Source organism: Salmo salar, chromosome 07, assembly GCF_965601325.2.
Source record: "Salmo salar chromosome 07, fSalSal1, whole genome shotgun sequence".
NCBI classification, from domain to species: domain Eukaryota; kingdom Metazoa; phylum Chordata; class Actinopteri; order Salmoniformes; family Salmonidae; genus Salmo; species Salmo salar.
Window position 1 is genome coordinate 44,267,401 of NC_138297.1, and position 21,408 is coordinate 44,288,808.

Consider the following 21,408-nt stretch of genomic DNA (forward strand, 5'->3'; position numbering starts at 1 on the left):
TTTACCAAATAGGGCTATCTTCTGTATAGCACACCTACCTCGTCACAACAACTGATTGGCTCAAATGCATTAAGGAAAGAAATCCCAAACAAACAAACTTATAACAAGGCACACCTGTTAATTGAAATCCATTCCAGGCGACTACCTCATGAAGCTGATTGAGAGAATGCCAAGAGTGTGCAAAGCTGTCATCAAGGCAAAGGGTGGCTACTTTTAAGAATCTAAAATCTATTTTGATTTGTTTAACACTTTTTTGATTACTACTTGACTCCTTATGTGTTATTTCATAGTTTTGATGTCTTCACTATTATTGTACAATGTAGAAAATAGTAAATATAAAGAAAAACACTTGAATGAGTAGGTGTGTCCAAACCTTTGACTGGTACTGTAGGTGTAATATAGACACCCTATGTTTGAATAAAATCAACTATACTGTATGTAGGCACTGAAATGAAAAATAAAGACACACAAATGACTAAAGAGGGAACAAGAGATCAATATAGCCTAACCAGAAGAAAAAAACCTGTTCCCAACCCGGCCCTCTTCCTCCAGCTGGCCTTCTCAGATTCTGCCATTATGCTCCTGAAGTTGCTGGTAATAAGCTACACCAGTGGTCGGCAAGTTATCGTACCATTTCTACTGATCTGCGTGCCAGTTCTGATTTTCATATGCACATTTTTGTGGAACAGTTAGATTTAATTCATAATAAAGTCTTCACATCTCAAAATCAATGTCATGTGGTTAATCAAAATTATATCTAAATGAAAATTATACAAATTCAACTTCTATTGCCATTGCCAATATGTGAAAATAGCCTACATAAAGTCAACAAATGAAAACACTGTAGCCTGCAGGTAGAAAATATCCTGATAAAAATAAATATCCTATAAACCACATTTGCTATTGCATGGCCTGTCTGCAAGGAACTTGAAACATGGTATCAACTTAACTTAGGTCCAGACTGAAGCTCACACTAGCAAACTTGTAACAATGTATAAAATACAGTTCAAGTCAGAAGTTTACATACACCTTAGCCAAATACATTTAAAAAAAAAAATCCCTGTCTTAGGTCATTTAGGATCCTTTTGAGAATGTGAAATGTCAGAATAATAGTAGAGAGAAGGATTTATTTCAGCTTTTATTTCTTTCATCACATTCCCAGTGGGTCAGAAGTTTACATACACTCAATTAGTATTTGGTAGCATTGCCTTTAAATTGTTTAACTTGGGTCAAATGTTGTTTCAGGTAGCCTTCCACAAGCTTCCCACAATAAGTTGGGTGAATTTTGTCCCATTCCTCCTGACAGAGCTGGTGTAACTGAGTCAGGTTTGTAGGCCTCCTTACTCGCACACACCTTTTCAGTTCTGTCCACAAATTTTCTATGGGATTGAGGTCAGGGCTTTGTGATGGCCCCTCCAATACCTTGACTTTGTTGTCTTTAAGCCATTTATCACAACTTTGGAAGTATGCTTGGGGATATTGTCCATTTGGAAGACCCATCTGCAACCAAGCTTTAACTTCCTGACTGATGTCTTGAGATGTTGCTACTATATATCCACATAATTTTCTTTCCTCATGATGCCATCTATTTTGTGAAGTGCACCAGTCCCTCCTGCAGCAAAGTACTTTTGTACCCTTTTCCTCCAGCATCTTCACAAGGTCCTTTGCTGTTGTTCTGGGATTGAGTTGCACTTTTCGCAATGAAGTACGTTCATCTCTAGGAGACAGAACGCCTCTCCTTCCTGAGTGGTATGATGGCTGCGTGGTCCCATGGTGTTTATACTTGCGTACTATTGTTTGTACAGATGAGCGTGGTCCCTTCAGGCATTTGGAAATTGCTCCTAATGATGAACCAGACTTGTGGAGGTCTACAATTTTTTTCTGAGGTCTTGACTGATTTCTTTTGATTTTCCCATGATGTCAAGCAAAGAGGCACTGAGTTTGAAGGTAGGCTTTGAAATACATCCACAGGTACACCTCCAATTGACTCAAATGGTGTCAATTAGTCTATCAGAAGCTTCTAAAGCCATGACATCATTTCCTGGAATTTCCCAAGCTGTTTAAAGGCACAGTCAACTTAGTGTATGTAAACTTCTGACCCACTGGAATTGTGATACAGTGGCGTATAAGTGAAATAAACTGTCTGTAAATAATTATTGGAAAAATTACTTGTGTCATGCACAAAGTAGATGGCCTAACCGACTTGCCAAAACTATAGTTTGTTAACAAGTAATTTGTGGAGTGGTTGAAAAACGAGTTTTAATGATTCCAACCTAAGTGTATGTAAACTTCCGACTTCAACTATTTGTGAGCTCTGGACAGACAGACAGAGCTGTAGGATATTTGCGCAAGGGATAAGAAGTAATCAGGTAGGTCTTTTTTACACATTTCCACCAGATCAGAGCATGAGATTCTTTTCCCTTTTCATGCTGAGTGGTTATCGAAAGAGAGAGAGCTGGAAAGATTTTTCAAATAGGCTACGCTGAGGAACTATTGTCATTCACAACGGATGTAAACACAGACTTTGTTTACTTGCGAAAAAGAGACGAAGAAAAAATGACTTTCGGAAGCTCCACAGTGATGATGAGTTAAGACAATTGGAAATAGTACATTTGCGCGCAGGCCAGGTAGCCTAGTTCTATGCGTAATCAGGTGCGTGTCCTTACTCAAGGTTGACAGGAGCACTCCAAACAAAAGACAATGAATAAATTGACAACTCGTAAATGGAAAGAAATAAACCCACATTTTTCCTCACAAGTGTAGCCTAGACTGTGCACTCCTAAAAAGACAACGGTGAGACTAATATTAATAATATATTGAATCCATTAACAGAAATGACCGTAACAAAACAAACATTGTAGATTAGAAATGATGGGAATTAACTGTAAATGTACTACTGGTGTGCCATCCCCGCGGCCTCTGTAATGGATTAGTCCAATCAGACAGGCGTGAATCAGACCAGTGTCTCGTGTGCCATTGTTTGTACATATTTGCCAATGCTCAACCCCCAAAAAATATATCGGCTGACCAACAGCCTATCGACCAAACAATCAACTAAATGGGATCAGCCCTACCCTATCCATATTTAGTGCACTACTTTTGACCAGGACGATGGGAGGGTGAGTCCGGTCTAGCAGGATTCTATAAAACTCTGATGTTGACGTTTCTTTATCAATCATTTTCTTCAACTGTCCTTCGATCGTTGTCTGTTCTCTCCACTACAAAGCCCCGTCTCTCCTCAGAGAGGTGCCATATAGCTTGCTCCCGTCAGATAGCTACTGCCCTCCATGTCTTCATTCAACTACTTCTTATACGCTCACACTGGAGGCCTCTGGAAAAGCTTTATCTCTCTCCCTTCTTTCACTCTTTCTGGCACTCTGCCCACACACATACACACTTTATCTCTAACTCGCGCTCTCTCTCCCCCATCACTCTCCTCTGAGCACTCTAAAATATAGTAGGTTTAATGGACGTTTACTTTCTGCTCCATCCATGCGTACCAATCAGTGTGCTGGCTGTGACCGGTTCTGTGGTTTGTTTTAATTGCTAGTGGTCTCCCATATTTAAACTCTCCTACAGCTTTAGTACTGTATATAAAGAGACTTTACATTCTGAGATTCACCACGTATCACAGAATGTGTGTGCGTGTGTTTTGTGAGAGAGAATCTTCATACTGAAATTATTTCTCTCAATCACAGCAAGCTGGGTCAAATCCCACACTGGTCTGTCTGTCTGTCTGTCTGTCTGTCTGTCTGTCTGTCTGTCTGTCTGTCTGTCTGTGTCTGTCTGTGTCTGTCTGTGTCTGTCTGTGTCTGTCTGTGTCTGTCTGTGTCTGTCTGTGTCTGTCTGTGTCTGTCTGTGTCTGTCTGTCTGTCTGTCTGTCTGTCTGTCTGTCTGTCTGTGTGTGTGTGTGTGTGTGTGAGACTCATCCAGAACCGTTCGATCACTGAGTAGGATGTGAAGAGGCAGACTGCATACTGTAACAAGTTAGCACACAGAGAGAGAGAGAGAGAGAGACAGACACAGAGAGAGAGAGAGAGAGAGAGAGACAGAGAGAGAGAGACAGAGACATTGTGTGTGTGTGTGTATGTGTGTGTGTGTATATGTTCACTTCAGACTCACTCGTAGTCGTGTTTGGTTTGTGTGAAGAGGTCCTGGTTGTCTATCTCTGTGGTGGGCAGGTCCATGGCGGTGTCCAGCCCTGCGCTGCTCGATATCACCCCCTGGATGCTGGAGCTGTACTGCTGCAGCCGACGCCACAGGTCGTTATAGAGACGGAGAAGCTTAGGGTACTCTCCCTCTAATGCCTGCTTGAGGAAGGATGAGGCTGGAGAGGGAGAGAGAGAACGAGAGTGAGAGAGAGTGAGAGAGAGGGGGTAGGGGTGAGAAGGTCACAAAAAGAGGATGGGAAGGAGGACGAGCAGAAGAGTGGAGCCGTAAAATGTCACCTTCTGTGTTTTAATGACTAGAAAGGTAAACATCTGCTTTGATGCACACTAATAGTCTTTCTGCTCCCGTGAACTAAAAACATCACATTATCCCTGATTACCAGACTTGAACATGGATGAAGGGATGAGACTGAAACAGAAAGACTATCCTGATAAAAAATAAAATAAAATAAATGGTGACATTTTCCCGCTCATTATTATGTTAATTACCTGACTTTGCGAGTGATTAGTTGCTCGTTAAGGGATGATATGCAGATTGTTTTAATGTAAATTGATTTGGTGAATGCATAATATAGTGTTTTATAATTATTCATACAGGTTTGAACTGAAGTACTTTCAGGCTCTTGTATATTTCCATATGCTAATAGAACCAAAAGGTTATTTCACCATAACAGAAAGAATAAGAGAAAAAAAATTAAAAATATTTGGAGGGGTGGGGGGCACTGGCACAGAGACAGACGGATAGAGAGAGAGAGAGCCAGGGAGACAAAGAGAGAGGGAGGAAAGAGAGATATACTGGGCCTGTGCGGATGAACTCCGTATTGACCAGTGAGAGTGAATGAGGAGTGTCATTAACAGGTGGTAACACTGTACTGTGTTAGAGCAGGGATCAATAGACACCGATTCGTCCAAGGCAGGCTGCTGTCGGCTTCACGACATGGTAAAGACACACGTAATGATTCGTGTGCTGGTGACTGGATCATAGCATGACTTCTCTCTTTCTTTACCCTGCCAAGAGAACACTTTGTATAGGTTGTGTTGGAGACATGTTCCTTTAGTATCCTTTTCATGTCATCCGCTATCAGTCAATGTTCTCGAGTCTGTCTCACCACCAGGGCATTAGATACAGATCTCGGCAGGAGAAACGGCAACGGCGTCTGGAAGAGTTTTTAGAAACAGTTCCACACGCAGTCAACAGATCCTGTAGGTAGGCAGCCCACAGATCGCTGTGTGAAAATAGAGTTAACAGCACCACAGGAACCAAACGCGCCTCTCTTTTACTCACCTCTAAATCTACTGACATTTATCCCTTCTGCTGAAATGGCACACTTACTCTAAGATAAGGAGGGGGCGGAAACTTTTCTCCGCGGTGTGCGTGGATGGATGCTGTTGGGTTGTCTCTCCACCTTTTATAGGGCCTGTCCCATGGCGGGGTATAAATTAAAGAAGGGGTGTGCGAGTGTGTCTGTATGTGTTTATAGACCCTGTCCCGTCTGAAAAAGGGGCTATATATCACCAGAGAGGTGTAATCATACCCCGCAGTGGTTGGGACGGCACAGGGAGGGGCGTTTAGGGTTTATAGGCGAAGGGAAGAGTGATGGCCCACTGTTTGTGCTGTACCGCTGACACACACACACACACACACACACAAATGCAGGGAAACGCAGGTACAGCATTATTTGCAGGTGGCATAACGCTATGGCTGACAGAGAGAAAATGAAGAGAAATGTAAGAGGGCGAGAGAGACGCAGAGAGAGAGAGTAAGCGCGCACACACACACACACACACACACACACACACACACACACACACACACACACACACACACACACACACACACACACACACACACAGCTACTAGGGTGCATCAGCGTTACTCTGTGAAACAGACATTGCTATGCAGCCTCACCAGCCGTAGCTCTCTGGAACTCCACCGAGAGAGTGTGTGTGACATCACTCCAAAACGTGTAGAGGATATCAGGCTGGCCGTCCTGCCGAGAGAAGAGAGAAACAACTGAACAGAGGGTCACACAAGGAGACACACACAGGGCTGTGATGAGTGCAGTCTGCGCCCAACAGGCAGAAGGGCAGTATGACTTCCATTATCATCATTATCTACCAGTGTGATCCTCAGCCACACCAGATGCTGCTATCGCCGCACACATTTATCACACTGCAAATCAGCTAGAAACACACACACACACACACACACACACACACACACCATAACCATCACCGTGGACAACAATGACAGCTCATCACCATAATGACAAGTCATAGCAGGGCGTCTTAAGATGGGCTGAGGAGGTTTGTCCACTAATGAGGGTCCACTCCTCTGAAGCATGCAGAGCTAGTGCACACATCTGACTCAAATAAGAGTCTTGTAACACAGGGAATACACAGTGACTAGATAGGTTGGTGAGGACAGAGGAGTGCCATTTTTAACACACACACACACACACACACACACACACACACACACACACACACACACACACACACACGTAAATGCAAACACTGACACACACACACACACACACACACACACACACACACACACACACGTAAATGCAAACACTGACACACACACACACACACACAGTTTAATGAACACACACACACACACACGACGGAAGTTAAAGTAGAGAGGGATGGGAAAGTCTAATCAAAACAAAGACATAAGAAGGAGGAGTGTGTGTGTCACCCGGCCCTCCATCAACGTGGCCCTCCTCGCCTCCTAATATAATCACTGCTAATCAGTGGAGAAGGAACACACACACACACACACACACACACACACACACACACACACACACACACACACACACACACACACACACACACACACACACACACACACACACACACACACACACACAGATGCTAGATCTATGTGTGTCTTCGATGGGTGTGTCTTCGATGGGTGAAGCAGATTAGTGTGTGTCTTCGATGGGTGAATTTCAATGATTTAATGGCCATGTCTCACAGAAACTAAAGTAAACTAGGCCTACTTCGCTTCATGTTCTGCACCAGGGGTGGGCAAACTTTTTGGCTTGAGGGCCACATTGGGATTTTAAAATTCAACGGAGGGCCGCATTTTTTGGGGGACCAGTTGTTTGTTAAAATCAATTTGCGGGGGCCTCCTGAGTGGCACAGCGGTCTAAGGTACTGCGTCGCAGTGCTTGAGGCGTCACTACAGACCCGGGTTTGTTCCCAGGCTGTGTCACAGTTGGCCGTGACTGGGAGACCCATGAGGCGGTGCACAATTGGCCCAGCGTCGTCTGGGTTCGGAAAGGGTTTGGCTTGCCGAGATTTCCTTGTTCCATCGCGCTCTAGCGACTACTGTGGCGGGCCGGGCACAGTGCACGCTGACACGGTCGCCAGGTGTACGGTGTTTCCTCCGACACATTGGTGCGGCTGGGTTCCGGGTTAAGCGGGCATTGTGTCAAGAAGCAGTGCAGCTTGGCTGGGTTGTGTTTCGGAGGATACACGGCTCTCGACCTTCGCCTCTCCTGAGTCCGTACGGGAGTTGCAGTGATGGGACAAGACTGTAACTACCAATTGGATACAACAAAATTGGGTTGAAAAACAAAAGTGTAAAAATGTTTGGGTGTAAAAATAAATTATTATTCGTATTTAAAAAATAATGTTATGTCTCGCGGGCCGGATTGAAGTGCCTGGCGGGCCGTACTTTGCACCCCCCCTTGTTTTACATTGTCCTGTGGGCCAACACAGAAAGGACACACACAGTCCATCAATGCTAACCTGCTAATGTTAAACCAACACAAAACAGACCATGTGTATGTCCTCCTTCTAAACATACGCACACAGGCAGGCAGGCACGCAGGCACGCACGCACACACGCACACACGCACGCACGCACGCACGCACGCACGCACGCACGCACGCACGCACGCACGCACGCACGCACGCACACAGCACTAGATCTTAATTGGAGCAAGCTGATAATAGGTCCACTGCTCTCCTGAATATAAAAGGACAATTATAGGACTGTGGACTTTCATAGAGGATAAAGAGAGATGGAGAGACAGATGGAGAGAGATAGAGAGAGCGTGACAACGGAGGGAACGAGAGGGTGGGGGAATATAAGGAGAGATAGAGGGAGGAAGGGAGAGAAAGAGATGAGCGGGAGCAAATTAAGAGGTCTATGCTCCTCTAAGAAAGAAAATTGGCACAGCTGAATCTCTTTCAGCTTGTATTAGATAACTCAAGTCCCTCCAAGCTGTTCTGCTTAACAGCCCAGCATTCTGCAGATGCAAGCAGAGTCAATAAAGCCTGGGTAGATCTGGTTCAGGACAGGCCCAAGTAACGGACCGATCAGTATGGAGAGAGGGGAATGGGAGAGGGAGAGGGGAGGGGAAAGAGGTAGGCAGGGGAAGGCCAAAGAGAAGAGAATGATACTGCCAAGAGTAGAGGAATAGATGTTGTGGAAGAGTGTGCTGATGACAGTCCAGGGGCAAGGACACACGGGCCTTATATGAGGACATGGCGTCTCACCTTAATGATCTCACTGATGAAGCAGACGTGAGTGACAGGGTCTCTCTTCTTCGTCAGGACCTTCTGGAGGTGTTGCACCTAAACACAGAGAGATTACAGGTTAACTCCGTACTCCCTGACTAGGTACATTACTCTACTTCAGCAGGTAAAAAAGTGCACACTTACTTTTACTCAGGTAAAACTAAAATATCTGTAAAGGTAAAAGAATACCTGTCCGCAAGCGGCACAGATCTGGTCCATGAGTTTCTCAAGGTTGGTCCATAGAGCAGCTCGGAACGCTGCTGTGTTACCTGGGGTTGGCATCACCGCTCTGCCTGGCGCACCTGACACACACACACACACACACACACACACATGAAATGACACAGGTTAAAAAGTTACACAAGACAAGAGTACCAAAACTGAAACACCATTTTCCTCACCCTCTAACTCTCACCCCCACCTACCTCTGTTGCCAGTGGGCTGGGTGAGTCCCTTGATGTCCAGGGCGGTGGTGACGTTGTCCTGTATGGTGGTCCGGTAGCCCTCCACCACCCCACTGATGGTCTCCCTCAGACTGCCCAGGTTATAGAACACCTGGAGGGCCGTGCCCACCTGGGTCGGGTTCTACATGAGGACACAGAGGAGAGGAGACAGTTGGTGTGTGTCAGGTTCAGTCAGTCAACCCCAACCCCATCTAGTCTGAGACAGTCAGTCATGGAGCACAGTGAAGTCCAATCAACCAACTAAATACACATCAGACATACTTCTACTAACTGGACAGACACACAGAATGAAGTGTACATCACACTCTGGAATAGCACACATAGAAACACACGTACAAATTGACACACACACACACACACACACACACACACACACACACACACACACACACACACACACACACACACACCTCACACACCTCCACACACCTCCACACACCTCCACACACCTCCACACACCTCCAAGCTCAGACGATTGACGTCACTATACGCAAGGGAGGGGCTGGTCTAAAAATGGGTCATATTCAACAATTCTCCTTAGCTAACGAAAAAAATAATAAAAAATAAATAAAAATCAGGATACGCAAGTACTCTGACATTTCTCGGTGTGAGTGTGAATGTGTGTGCGTGCATGGTTGTGTGTGAGTAATTACTAGTAGGGTCTGATAGCAGCTCTCATTAAAGAACCAGCTCTCAGTACTAATAGGAGCTTTGTTCACCATCATCCAGAAACCGCTCACACCCTCCCCATCTCTCCCTCCCCTCTCTCCTCGCTGTTGCACACATGAAACAGAGATTGAGGTCAGAACCCAGTCTCTTAGCTCCCTCCCTCTCCATCTCATTTCTCTGGCCTAACGAGTTCTTGGAAACACAGTTTCAACTCTCTCCATTCCTAACTCAAGGCCATTTAGGAAACTGCCCCTAAAGTCAGCTCCAGCTGGGTCCTAATCAGGAAGTCAGAGCCAGAGCTCACGGCCCAGTGAGGTGTCAGCTGGTGGATGTGATAATGTCAAGACCCTGTCATGGAGCCTCGACCCCAGCCGTCTGGAAGACGTGACACTATACGTCTCATGTCTGCAGTCCATGGATCAGTCAATGGGGTGACACAGGTGTTGAGTAAACCATGCTGTTATGATGTCCAGAGCCATGACGCAGTACTTCTAATGCCAAAGAGTTTGCTGTGGATAAAAAGGGCACGTCCGTACATGACACACACACACACAGAAATACACTAACTGACGAGGGGCGATATTTGATCAGTTCTTTGCGAGCTTGAGCTCTGCAGCATCCATCCGGGTCAGGTGTGTGTGTGTGTGTGTGTGTGTGTGTGTGTGTGTGTGTGTGTGTGTGTGTGTGTGTGTGTGTGTGTGTATACACATACACTACATGACCAAAAGTATGTGGACACCTGCTCGTCGACTTGCTTCCATTCAGCCAAAAGACATTAGTGAGGTCAGGCACTGATGTTGGGCGATTAGGCCTGGCTCGTAGTCGGCGTTCCAATTCATCCCAAAGGTGTCCGATGAGGTTGAGATCAGGGCTCTGTGCAGGCCAGTCAAGTTCTTCCACACCGATCTCGACAAACCATTTCTGTATGGACCTCGCTTTGTGCATGGGGGCATTGTCATGCTGAAACAGGAAAGGGTCTTCTCAAAACTATTGGAAGTTGGAAGCGCAGAAATGTCTAGAATGTGAAGGGAAATCTTAAGGGGACTAGCCCGAAACATGAAAAACAGCCCCAGGCCATTATTCCTCCTCCACCAAACTTCACAGTTTGCACTATGCATTGAGGCAGGTAGCGTTCTCCTGGCATCCACCAAAGCCAGATTCGTCCATCGGACTGCCAGAAGGTGAAGCGTGATTCATCACTCCAGAGAACGCGTTTTCACTGCTCCAAAGTCCAACGGCGGCGAGCTTTACACCACTCCAGCTAATGCTTGGCATTGCGCATGGTGATCTTAGGCTTGTGTGCGGCTGCTCGGCCATGGAAACCCATTTCATGAAGCTCCCCTCAAACAGTTATTGTGCTGACGTTGCTTACAGAGGCAGTTTGGAACTCAGTAGTGAGTATTGCAACCAAGGACAGACGATTTTTACGCGCTGCCGTTCTGTGAGCTTGTGTAGCCTGCCACTGAGCGGCTGAGCTGTTGATGCTCTGAGACGTTTCCACTTCACAATAACAGCAGCTCTAGCATGGCAGAAATTTGACAAACTGACTTGTTGGAAGGGTGGCATCATATGATGGTGCCATGTTTAAAGTCAGAGATTATATACGCCTGTCAGCAAACGGGTGTGGCTGAAATAGCTGTCATCCAATGGACTCAAATGATGTCAATTAGCCTATCAGAAGCTTCTAAAGCCATGATATCATTTTCTGGAATTTTCCAAGCTGTTTAAAGTCACAGTCAACTTAGTGTACGTCAACATCTGACTCACTGGAATTGTGATACAGTGAATTATAAGTAAAATAATCTGTCTGTAACAATTTTTGGAAAAATTACTTGTGTCATGCACAAAGTAGATGTCGTAACAGACTTGCCAAAACTATAGTTTGTTAACAAGACCTTTGTGGAGTGGTTGAAAAACAAGTTTTGATGACTCCAACCAAAGTGTATGTAAACTTCCGACTTCAACTGTACACACATAGACACACAGACACACACCAGTCAAACTTTTGTACATCCCTACTCATTCAAGGGTTTTACTTTATTTTTACTATTTTCTACATTGTAGAATGATATTGAAGACATCAAAAACTATGAAATAACACACATGGAATCACGTAGTAACTAAAAAAAGTGTTAAACAAATCCAAATAGATTTGAGATTTTTCAAAGTAGCAACCCTTTGCCATGATGACAGCTTTGCACACTCTTGGCATTCTCTCAACCAGCTTCATGAGGTCGTCACCTGGAATGCATTTCAGGTGAGCCTTATTAAAAGTGAATTTGTGGAATTTATGTCCTTCTTAATGCGTTAGGGGTGGTATACAGAAGATAGCCCTATTTGGTAAAAGACCAAGCCCTATTTGGTAAAAGACCAAACCCATATTATGGCAAGAACAGCTCAAATAAGCAAAGAGAAATGACAGTCCATCATTCTATCATTCAGTCAGTCAATCCGGAAAATGTCAAGAACATTGAAAGTTTCTTCAAGTGCAGTTGCAAAAACCATCAAGCGCTATGATGAAACTGGCTCTCATGAGGACCGCCACAGGAAAGGAAGACCCAGAGTTACCTCTGCTGCAGAGGATAAGCTCATTAGAGTTAACTGCACCTCAGATTGCAGCCTAAATAAATGCTTCACAGAGTTCAAGTAACAGACACATCTCAACATCAACTGTTTAGAGGAGACTGCGTGAATCAGGCATTTGTGGGCGAATTGCTGCAAAGAAACCACTACTAAAGGACACCAATAAGAAGATGAGACGTGCTTGGGACAAGAAGCACGAGCAATGGACATTAGACCGGTGGAAATCTGTCCTTTGGTCTGATGAGTCCAATTTTGAGATTTTTGGTTCCAAGCGCCATGTCTTTGTGACACGGATGATCTCTGCATGTGTGGTTCCCACCGTGAAGCAAGGAGGAGGAGGTGTGATGGTGCTTTGCTGGTGACACTGTTGGTGATTTATTTAGAATTCAAGGCACACTTAACCAACACGGCTACCACAGCATTCTGCAGCGATGCGCCATCCCATCTGGTTTGCGCTTTTGGGACTATCATTTGTTATTTTTTAAAGGACAATGACCCAAAACACACCTCCAGGCTGTGTAAGGGCTATTTGACCAAAAAGGAGAGTGATGGTACTGCATCAGATGACCTGGCCTCCATAATCACCCAACCTCAACCCAATTGAGATGGTTTGGGTTAAGTTGGACCGCAGATTGAAGGAAAAATCTGCCAACAAATGCTCAGCATATGTGGGAACTCCTTCAAGACTGTTGGAAAAGCATTCCTCGTGAAGCTGGTTGAGAGAATGCCAAAATATATTTTGATTTGTATAACACTTTTTGGATTACTATATGATTCCATTTGTTATTTTACAGTTTTGATGTCTTCACTGAAATTCTACAATGTAGAAAATAGTAAATAATGTAGAAAAAACATTGACTGAGTATATATATATATATATATATATATATATATATATATATAAAAAACACACAGTATAGGCCCTGTTGGGGCTCTGTGGCAGCTCAGTGCCAGTGTGAGTTGTTTTCACGTTGCCTCGCCCCAGGGTAAAACACAAACACCTTTTGTTCCCAGTGTAGCAGGTGCCAAGCAGGATCTTTCTCTTTCGGCGAGACAAAAATCAGGTTAATTGGTTTGGCTTGATTGGGCACACACACACACACACACACACACACACACACACACACACACACACACGAGTAGTGAGACGTTCTCTGTCGACGGGGAGGTGAGAGGAGCAGTCTAAAAATAGCCCCACTCCGTCTTAAATGAGCATGTGGCAGTATACACAGGCTGCTTCCCAAATGGCATCTTATTTTCTACATAGTGCACTACGGGCCCTGGTCAAAAGTAGTGATCCATGTTTTTTTTTGTTTTTTTTAGGGTGCCATTTTTGGTATTTATATTGACACCCCCCCCATCCATTTGGTTTGCACACTGCTGCTACTCACTGTTTATTATCTATGCATAGTCACTTCACCCCTACCTACATGTACAAATGACCTCGACTAACCTGTACCCCCGCACATTGACTCGGTACTGGTACCCCCTGTATATAGTCTCGTTATTGTTATTGTGTTACTTTTTACTTTTGTTTATTTGGTAAATATTTTCTTAACTCTCTTGGCTGCACTGTTGGTTAAGGGCTTGTAATTAAGCATTTCACGGTAAGGTCTACACTTGTATTCATCGCATGTGACAAATAAAGTTTGGGGAAGAACAAATACAGTACAGGGGAAAAAAACCACCCTTCACAAACCATTACTGTATTGTTGTTGTCAGGCAGGCAGCTGCATCCTTATGGACACCATGTCAGATAACCTCATTAAACCAGGCAGGGAATGTAATATTCACAGTGCTGTGTAACACAAACAGCTGGCTAGGTTCTTGGCTTCCTTCACTGCTAGGCCTATTCCTTGACATGAAAGTGATGCACTGACCGCAAGGCTGCTGTCATGGTTTCGGCATTTCTCATTTCAAGAGACGTCCCGGTAAAAGAAAAATCATTCTTAACATATGAACGTAGCCAAGGTCAGTTAAATTCACTCACAGTGTTACATATTCAGCTGGCAGCGCCTGCCTCTTTACAGATGGCCTGGGTCCGCAGTGTTAAAATATATATCTCTATGGCCGGGCCTGCTGCTAGTACAAGGTTGGTGTGAACTGGATCCCACACACTCAGGGAAGACATCCAAGAAGGTACATCATCACACAGAAAACAACCATTTCTCATTAGAAGTGAGGAGGATAGCAGGCCATATGTGCAGGCATATTCACATTCACAGGAGTGAGAAAGGCTTATTTTGGTGGTTACAAGATTAGATCCGTTTCTCTAGAGGAAGGTGGGTAACCATGGAGAAGAAGCTTTGCATGCTGTGTCTCTATTTTGTTTCGGAGAGAGGCATGTTTCAATGTTCGTGGTTTTGTTCTTTCTAAAACATTACAGGCAGGTTTAATGTTTGTTTTTTGGTGTGCACGCATGTGTGTGTGTAGGTAGGTTTATTTGAACAGTGAGAGACAGAATAACAACAACAAAAAAATCCAGAAAAACGCATGTCAAAAATGTTATAAAATGATTTGCATTTTAATGAGGGAAATAAGTATTTGACCCCTCTGCAAAACATGACTTCGTACTTGGTGGCAAAACCCTTGTTGGCAAACACAGAGGTCAGACGTTTCTTGTAGTTGGCCACCAGGTTTGCACACATCTCAGGAGGGATTTTGTCCCACTCCTCTTTGCAGATCTTCTCCAAGTCATTAAGGTTTCGAGGCTGATGTTTGGCAACTCGAACCTTCAGCTCCCTCCACAGATTTTCTATGGGATTAAGGTCTGGAGACTGGCTAGGCCACTCCAGGACCTTAATGTGCTTCTTCTTGAGCCACTCCTTTGTTGCCTTGGCCGTGTGTTTTGGGTCATTGTCATGCTGGAATACCCATTCACGACCCATTTTCAATGCCCTGGCTGATGGAAGGAGGTTCTCACCAAAGATTTGAAGGTACATGGCCCCGTCCATCATCCCTTTGATGCGGTGAAGTTGTCCTGTCCCCTTAGCAGAAAAACACCCCCAAAGCATAATGTTTCCACCTCCATGTTTGACGGTGGGGATGGTGTTCTTGGGGTCATAGGCAGCATTCCTCCTCCTCCAAAAACGGCGAGTTGAGTTGATGCCAAAAAGCTCCATTTTGGTCTCCTCTGACCACAACACTTTCACCCAGTTGTCCTCTGAATCATTCAGATGTTCATTCAGATGTCAGTGGTTTAAGGCACTTCTGGGAGCAGTTACAGCAGCTTCCAGGTAACTTCCCCTGTCAGAGAGACTGAGGCAGCGACGCAAATGACAACCCTCTGCTTTCCACTTCCCTCCTACAGACACCTGTTGGCCTGAACCATTACCCACTGTCCATACGCCCTGTTAGCTTTACCACTGAGTGGACATTTACTCACACACACACACACACACACACACGGTATGACAAGAAATTGTTCAAACAAACCTATCGCTGATAAGAGGATGGGTGAGATGGTTTACACACATGCTGGTGGGTTATGTCCCATCTGACGTTTGCTTTCCTGTAAGTGTGTCTGTGTGTGTGTGTCTCAGTTTTATGACAAATATCTGTTTTGAGGTAACAGTATCAAACAACACCTATGACATATAGGTATGCCATGACTGGGCTTTTGTCTGTCTGGGGTAGATGTCTGTCCGTCCTGAATGGGGTTCATGACTGGGCATATGTCTGTTTTAGGGTCATCTATAAAAATGCTGGGCAGGCCCAGTTGCCCATTATTTTGCCTGCCATGACTATGTCCCCATAGAATGACAATGCCTTCATTCAAAGGACACGAGTGGTCACTGAATGGTTTGATGAGCATTAAAACGATGTAAACCATATGCCATGGCCGTCTCAGTCACCAGAACTCAAACCAATTTAACGCTTATGGGAGGTTCTGGAGCGGCGACTGAGACAGCGTTTTCCACCACCATCAACAAAACACCAAATGATGGAATTTCTTGTGGAAGAACGATGTCACATCCCTCCAATAGAGTTACAGTCATTTGTAGAATATATGCCAAGGTGCATTGAAGCTGTTTGGCTTGTGGTGGCCCAACGCCCTATTAAGAAACTTTATATTGGTGTTTCCTTTATTTTGGCAATTGCCTGTATGTTGGTGGGTTAGGCACACTCTGACATTTGCTTTCCTGTAACTGTGTGTGTGTATATATATATATATATATATGTGCGTGTGTATGCGGGTGTGTTTGTGTGTGTTCTGGGAGTAGTTACAGCAGCTTCCAGGTAACGTCACCTGTCAGAGAGACTGAGGCAGCGATGCAAATGACAACCCTCTGCTTTCCACTTCATTGGTTCCTTCCTACAGACACCTGTTGGCCTGAACCATTACCCACTGTCCATAGCTTTTACCACGGAGTGGACATTCACACACACACACACACACACACACACACACACACACACACACACACACACACACACACACACACACACACACACACACACACACACACACACACAGTATTTGTCAAACAAACCAATCGCTGATAAGAGGATGGGTGAGAATGTCCAAACACATGTTGGTGGGTTATGTACACTCTGACATTTGCTTTCCTGTGTGTGTGTGTGTGTGTGTGTGTGTGTGTGTGTGTGTGTGTGTGTGTCTGTTTGATGACAAAGGTCCAATCTGCTTTGATGTAACAATATCAAACAACACAATAACGAGCTTATGCTTTTACTTGACTTAATCTACAGCTGTCTGAGTTCCTCACAAAATTGTATTCCTAAATTGCTGAGAGTGACGTTAGTTAAAACAGAGGTTAACATGAGGGTTAAATGCACTAAATCATTCAGGAGGAAAGGAGATGAAAAAAGGTATGAAAGTGCAGCTTTTAAAAGAGATAAAGAAAATAGAGGGTGTGTTAAGCAGAAGAGCCAGAAATAAGTGAGCAATAACATCTGCAGCGTAACCAAGGCAACCCCATAACAAACATCTGAAAGGCCTACTCAAGTCTTTTAGGGCTGGTTGTGTAAAAATTAAGACAGACACAAAATACACATACGACAAACGACCAGGAGAAAGAATGCACTTTTTAGGAGAGGAGGATGGGAAGAAGACAGAGGGTGGGAAAATGACAGAGGAGTGAAAAGGTGACAAACAAGTGCATGTAGAGTGGCCTCACAAGTGAGTCAATGAGTGAGGAAACGTTGGAGAAGTGTAAGAAACAAAAATCCCTTGACAAACAACCCATTTATTATCTATTTGGACATCACAGCACAGGATCAAACTCTACTCAGAAGACTTAGATAATTGGCTCATTTCTTCAAGGCTGGGGGGGGGGAGACGAGATGTCGTCAAATATGAATATAAAATGAGGACTTCATCAATGTGCATGAAGCACACGCACACACACACACACACACACACACACCTGCTGGAGTCATTAATATCAAATAAATAGACTAATGAATATGAGGAGATGATAGCTCAGTACTGTCATTTTCATGGTAGCTTGAGCTGCTTCTGTTGTTGTTCGATGACAAACCTCTTGCCCTCTGCTAATGACTTGAGCATGAGGTGACTTATGTTCCCCCAACATCACTGGCATTTAGTTTCCCTTGATTTGATATTCAAACTAAAAAAGGTCAACGTTTCAATAGATGCTAAAATGCTTTTCAATATTCAAGACGTGTACAATAGCAAATTATGCCCATTAATTATCATACAATAACCACCAAACAGACAGTGTCTTTCTGCTAGATGAACCAGAACCAATATAACAGGAAGTGGTCCTGTGCTGCTCAGTCGGTAGAGCATGGTGCTTGCAACACCAAGATCGTGAGTCGATTCCCACTGTGGCCACCCACATGAAAATGAACACACATATGACTAAGTTGCTTTGGATAAAAGCACCTGCTATATAGCATATATCATATTCTGTGTCATAGGAGGAAGAAGTGTCCGACTCAGTACATCTTCCACAAAACAAGTGTAAAGTGGTAGAAAAAGCCCACATTTTCTTGTGGACCAGTATTTTTCTCCATAAAGAAATCACCAGGTAAGCACAATGGCTTATTCTGCTCTCTTTCCACCCAGAGCTCTAACTATAACACATTTTAACTAGTGGGCCTGGTAATGTAAACAGCGAGGGAAAGTGTTTTTCCAGCACAGGACACTTGTCTCCCCGCTGGTACACAGAAGAAACACATCCTGGTCCTCACAGAACACTGAGCTACACTGAGGAAACAATATCACTTTGTTAAAGCCAACTTGGCCCACTGCCAGATAAAGCCTGTAGCTGACAGAGTGTGTATGTGGGGTTGTGTACGAGCATTCGAGTGTGTGTGTATGTGTGTGTGTGTGTGTGTGTGTGTGTGTGTGTGTGTGTGTGTGTGTGTGTGTGTGTGTGTGTGTGTGTGTGTGTTGTGTGTGTGTGTGCTCCGTCGTATGTGCATGCCAGTTATGTACGCGTGGAGACAGTGAGCTAAAGAGCTCGTTCTGGGATGCTCTCTCCTCATTTACTGACAGGAGCTTTGAACAGCTCTGCTCTGTCTCTGTATGTATGAGGAACAATCCCAAAGTCTCAACAATTAAATAATGAAGGGACTGTAGCATGCTGGTAGGAGGACGGACTCCTCAACTTTCTGAACACTAGCAAAGAGACTACAGGATGTAGTAATACCTTGGCAACATGTTCCATCAGAAAAAACAGACCCTTCCCAATCAGTCCTGCTGGGGCAATCGTTATTAACACATACACCGCCAGTCTCTCCTTTGTGGTCCCTCAAAGGTCAGCTCACAATAATAATAATGAAACCGTCACTACCATGCCATAAATCATCTGTCAAATTAAGTGTTAAAGATTATTCCCATCCATACACGATTATCGTCATTCACGTTTTTATTGTTGTCGTTTCGGTCAGCGGCCTTTTTTGAAAGACAAGGCTATACTTTTGACCAGAACTTCCTCTCGTGTGTTCTTTGTGCCTTCAAACAATACAAGTAGGCCTAATACAGATGTGTGAGTGCATTCTCTCTAGTCCTGTCTCTACTTAACCAATCAGCTTGGTGTAGCACCCAATCACACTGAGCAACAATTCACTTTTTCTATTTTATGCTCTCTACTTGTCAGTGTTCCAAAAGGACACTATTTGTTTTTTTTACCTAAACATGCAAACACCATCAGATAGAATTCATAGCAAGCAGTGTACTGGAATGACATTCACTCTCATTGGATGCGAGGTAAAAAAGAACTCACTGAAAGCCACACCTCCATTATTACCACATTGAGGCATATGTCACTGTGCTTCTTTGGCCACACACACACACACACACACACACACACACACACACACACACACACACACACACACACACACACACACACACACACACACACACACACACACACACACACACACACACACACACACACACACACACACACACACACACACACACACACACACACACACACACACACACACACCACTGCCTACTTTGTTTGTTCATTTAGCAAACAAGACGGCTCATAATCCAGTGCCATTATCACAGTCAACACACCTATATTTGAGCTTTAACTAGCTTTAAAAATGAAAACATCTCTCCCAGTATCATGGCAAAATATGTTGAATAGCATCAGATTAGCTATAAAACTGGTAATTTTGCTCTTTGGCCCATGGCAAAATGTGTAGAATTGCAGGTAATTAGCTTTAACAACACCAACATTTTCTCTCAACCTCATGGCAAAATCTGTAGAACAGCATGAGATTAGCTATAAAACTGCAAATGTTTCTCTTTGCCCCATGGCAAACTGTGTAGAGTTGCAAGAAGTTAGTTAGCTGTTTTCCGAAATGTCCCACATTTTGGCAGACCCACCCACCAATGAATTTCTGGCTCCGCTACTGCCGTGTCGGCTAATGATTTCCTAGAAAATGTCACTGAAGGCTAATTTTGCTGTTTAAGGGAGATGATAAAGCACACAGTATATGCATGGTGACAAGACTTTCAGCCAAGTGACAGATGGTCACTTGTCAACTGGTGAAGGATAGAGAACACAAAGTTATGCAAAGGTTGTGTGTGTGTGTTTATGGGGGGGGGGGGGGGGGGGGGTTGAAAGCCAATACAGTGCTCCACTTCTGATATAGTGAATACAGTCATTTGGTATTTGCACATAGTCTTCTGTATGACACAACAGAGAATGCTGATTGGCTGACAGCTGTGGTATATCAGACCGTATACCATGTGGGTATGACAAAACATGTATTTTTTGAGAGAGATATGAGAGAGAGAGAGAAAGGTGAGAAAGACAGTTGCAAAAGAAGGAGAGAATTATGCAGAGTGAGTGAGGGAAGGAACAAGAGAGATTTTGTGAAAATAAGAGAGAGAGAGAAAGATACAGAGTAGTGACAGCTGCTGTCACTACAGACAGCGTGCACTGTAGAAAACCACCTTTTCACACATTCTGTCTGTTCCTCTCACCTTTTCCATCCCTCCCTCCCCGCCTTGCTCCCTCATTCTCTTTCTCTGCATGTCCTCATGTCTCCTGTGGTTCTCATGACACACGCAGACACAGGTGGTCAGACAGACTCACACAGACACACAGACTGACACACAGACACACACTCACTCCCAGGCTGAGGGGCCATCTGCTCCTGAGTCACCTCTGATCACGTCTATCCCACTCTCCATCCTTTCATTTCTCCATCTATTCCCTTCTCATCTTCCCTCCATCCTCCTCTCGTGTCTCCAGATCCTCTCATCTGCTCCTCTCTCTCTCTCTCTCTCTCTCTCTCTCAGAGTTCAGATCAGTCAGAGACAGGTCTAGGAATGATGCTAGTAATGGCTGGCTGACATTTCATGACTTTGATTCTAGACCACTAATAGGCTCTGGGTTTGGATATAAGCTCATTAATTGACAATTTCTTGATTGTGTTAATGAACTCCGATGAAGATACAAACTGTATCTACAGGGACAACGGAAGAGGGCTGCAAGCACATTTCCTCCTGATGTGCTGACAGTGTGCTT

General features: G+C 44.4%; 1 protein-coding gene across 1 annotated transcript in view; it reads right to left on the reverse strand.

Annotated features, from left to right (window-relative positions):
- The window catches only part of LOC106609192 (conserved oligomeric Golgi complex subunit 5), a 103,115-nt gene that overhangs the window by 19,671 nt on the left and 62,036 nt on the right, over positions 1-21,408 (reverse strand). The window contains exons 8-12 of the mRNA XM_014207707.3: positions 9,134-9,293; positions 8,898-9,010; positions 8,688-8,765; positions 6,079-6,160; positions 4,123-4,327 (exon numbers count right to left, since the gene is read on the reverse strand). Of these exons, the coding sequence (XP_014063182.1) occupies positions 4,123-4,327; positions 6,079-6,160; positions 8,688-8,765; positions 8,898-9,010; positions 9,134-9,293 (638 nt within the window). The remainder of the gene's footprint in view (positions 1-4,122; positions 4,328-6,078; positions 6,161-8,687; positions 8,766-8,897; positions 9,011-9,133; positions 9,294-21,408) is intronic.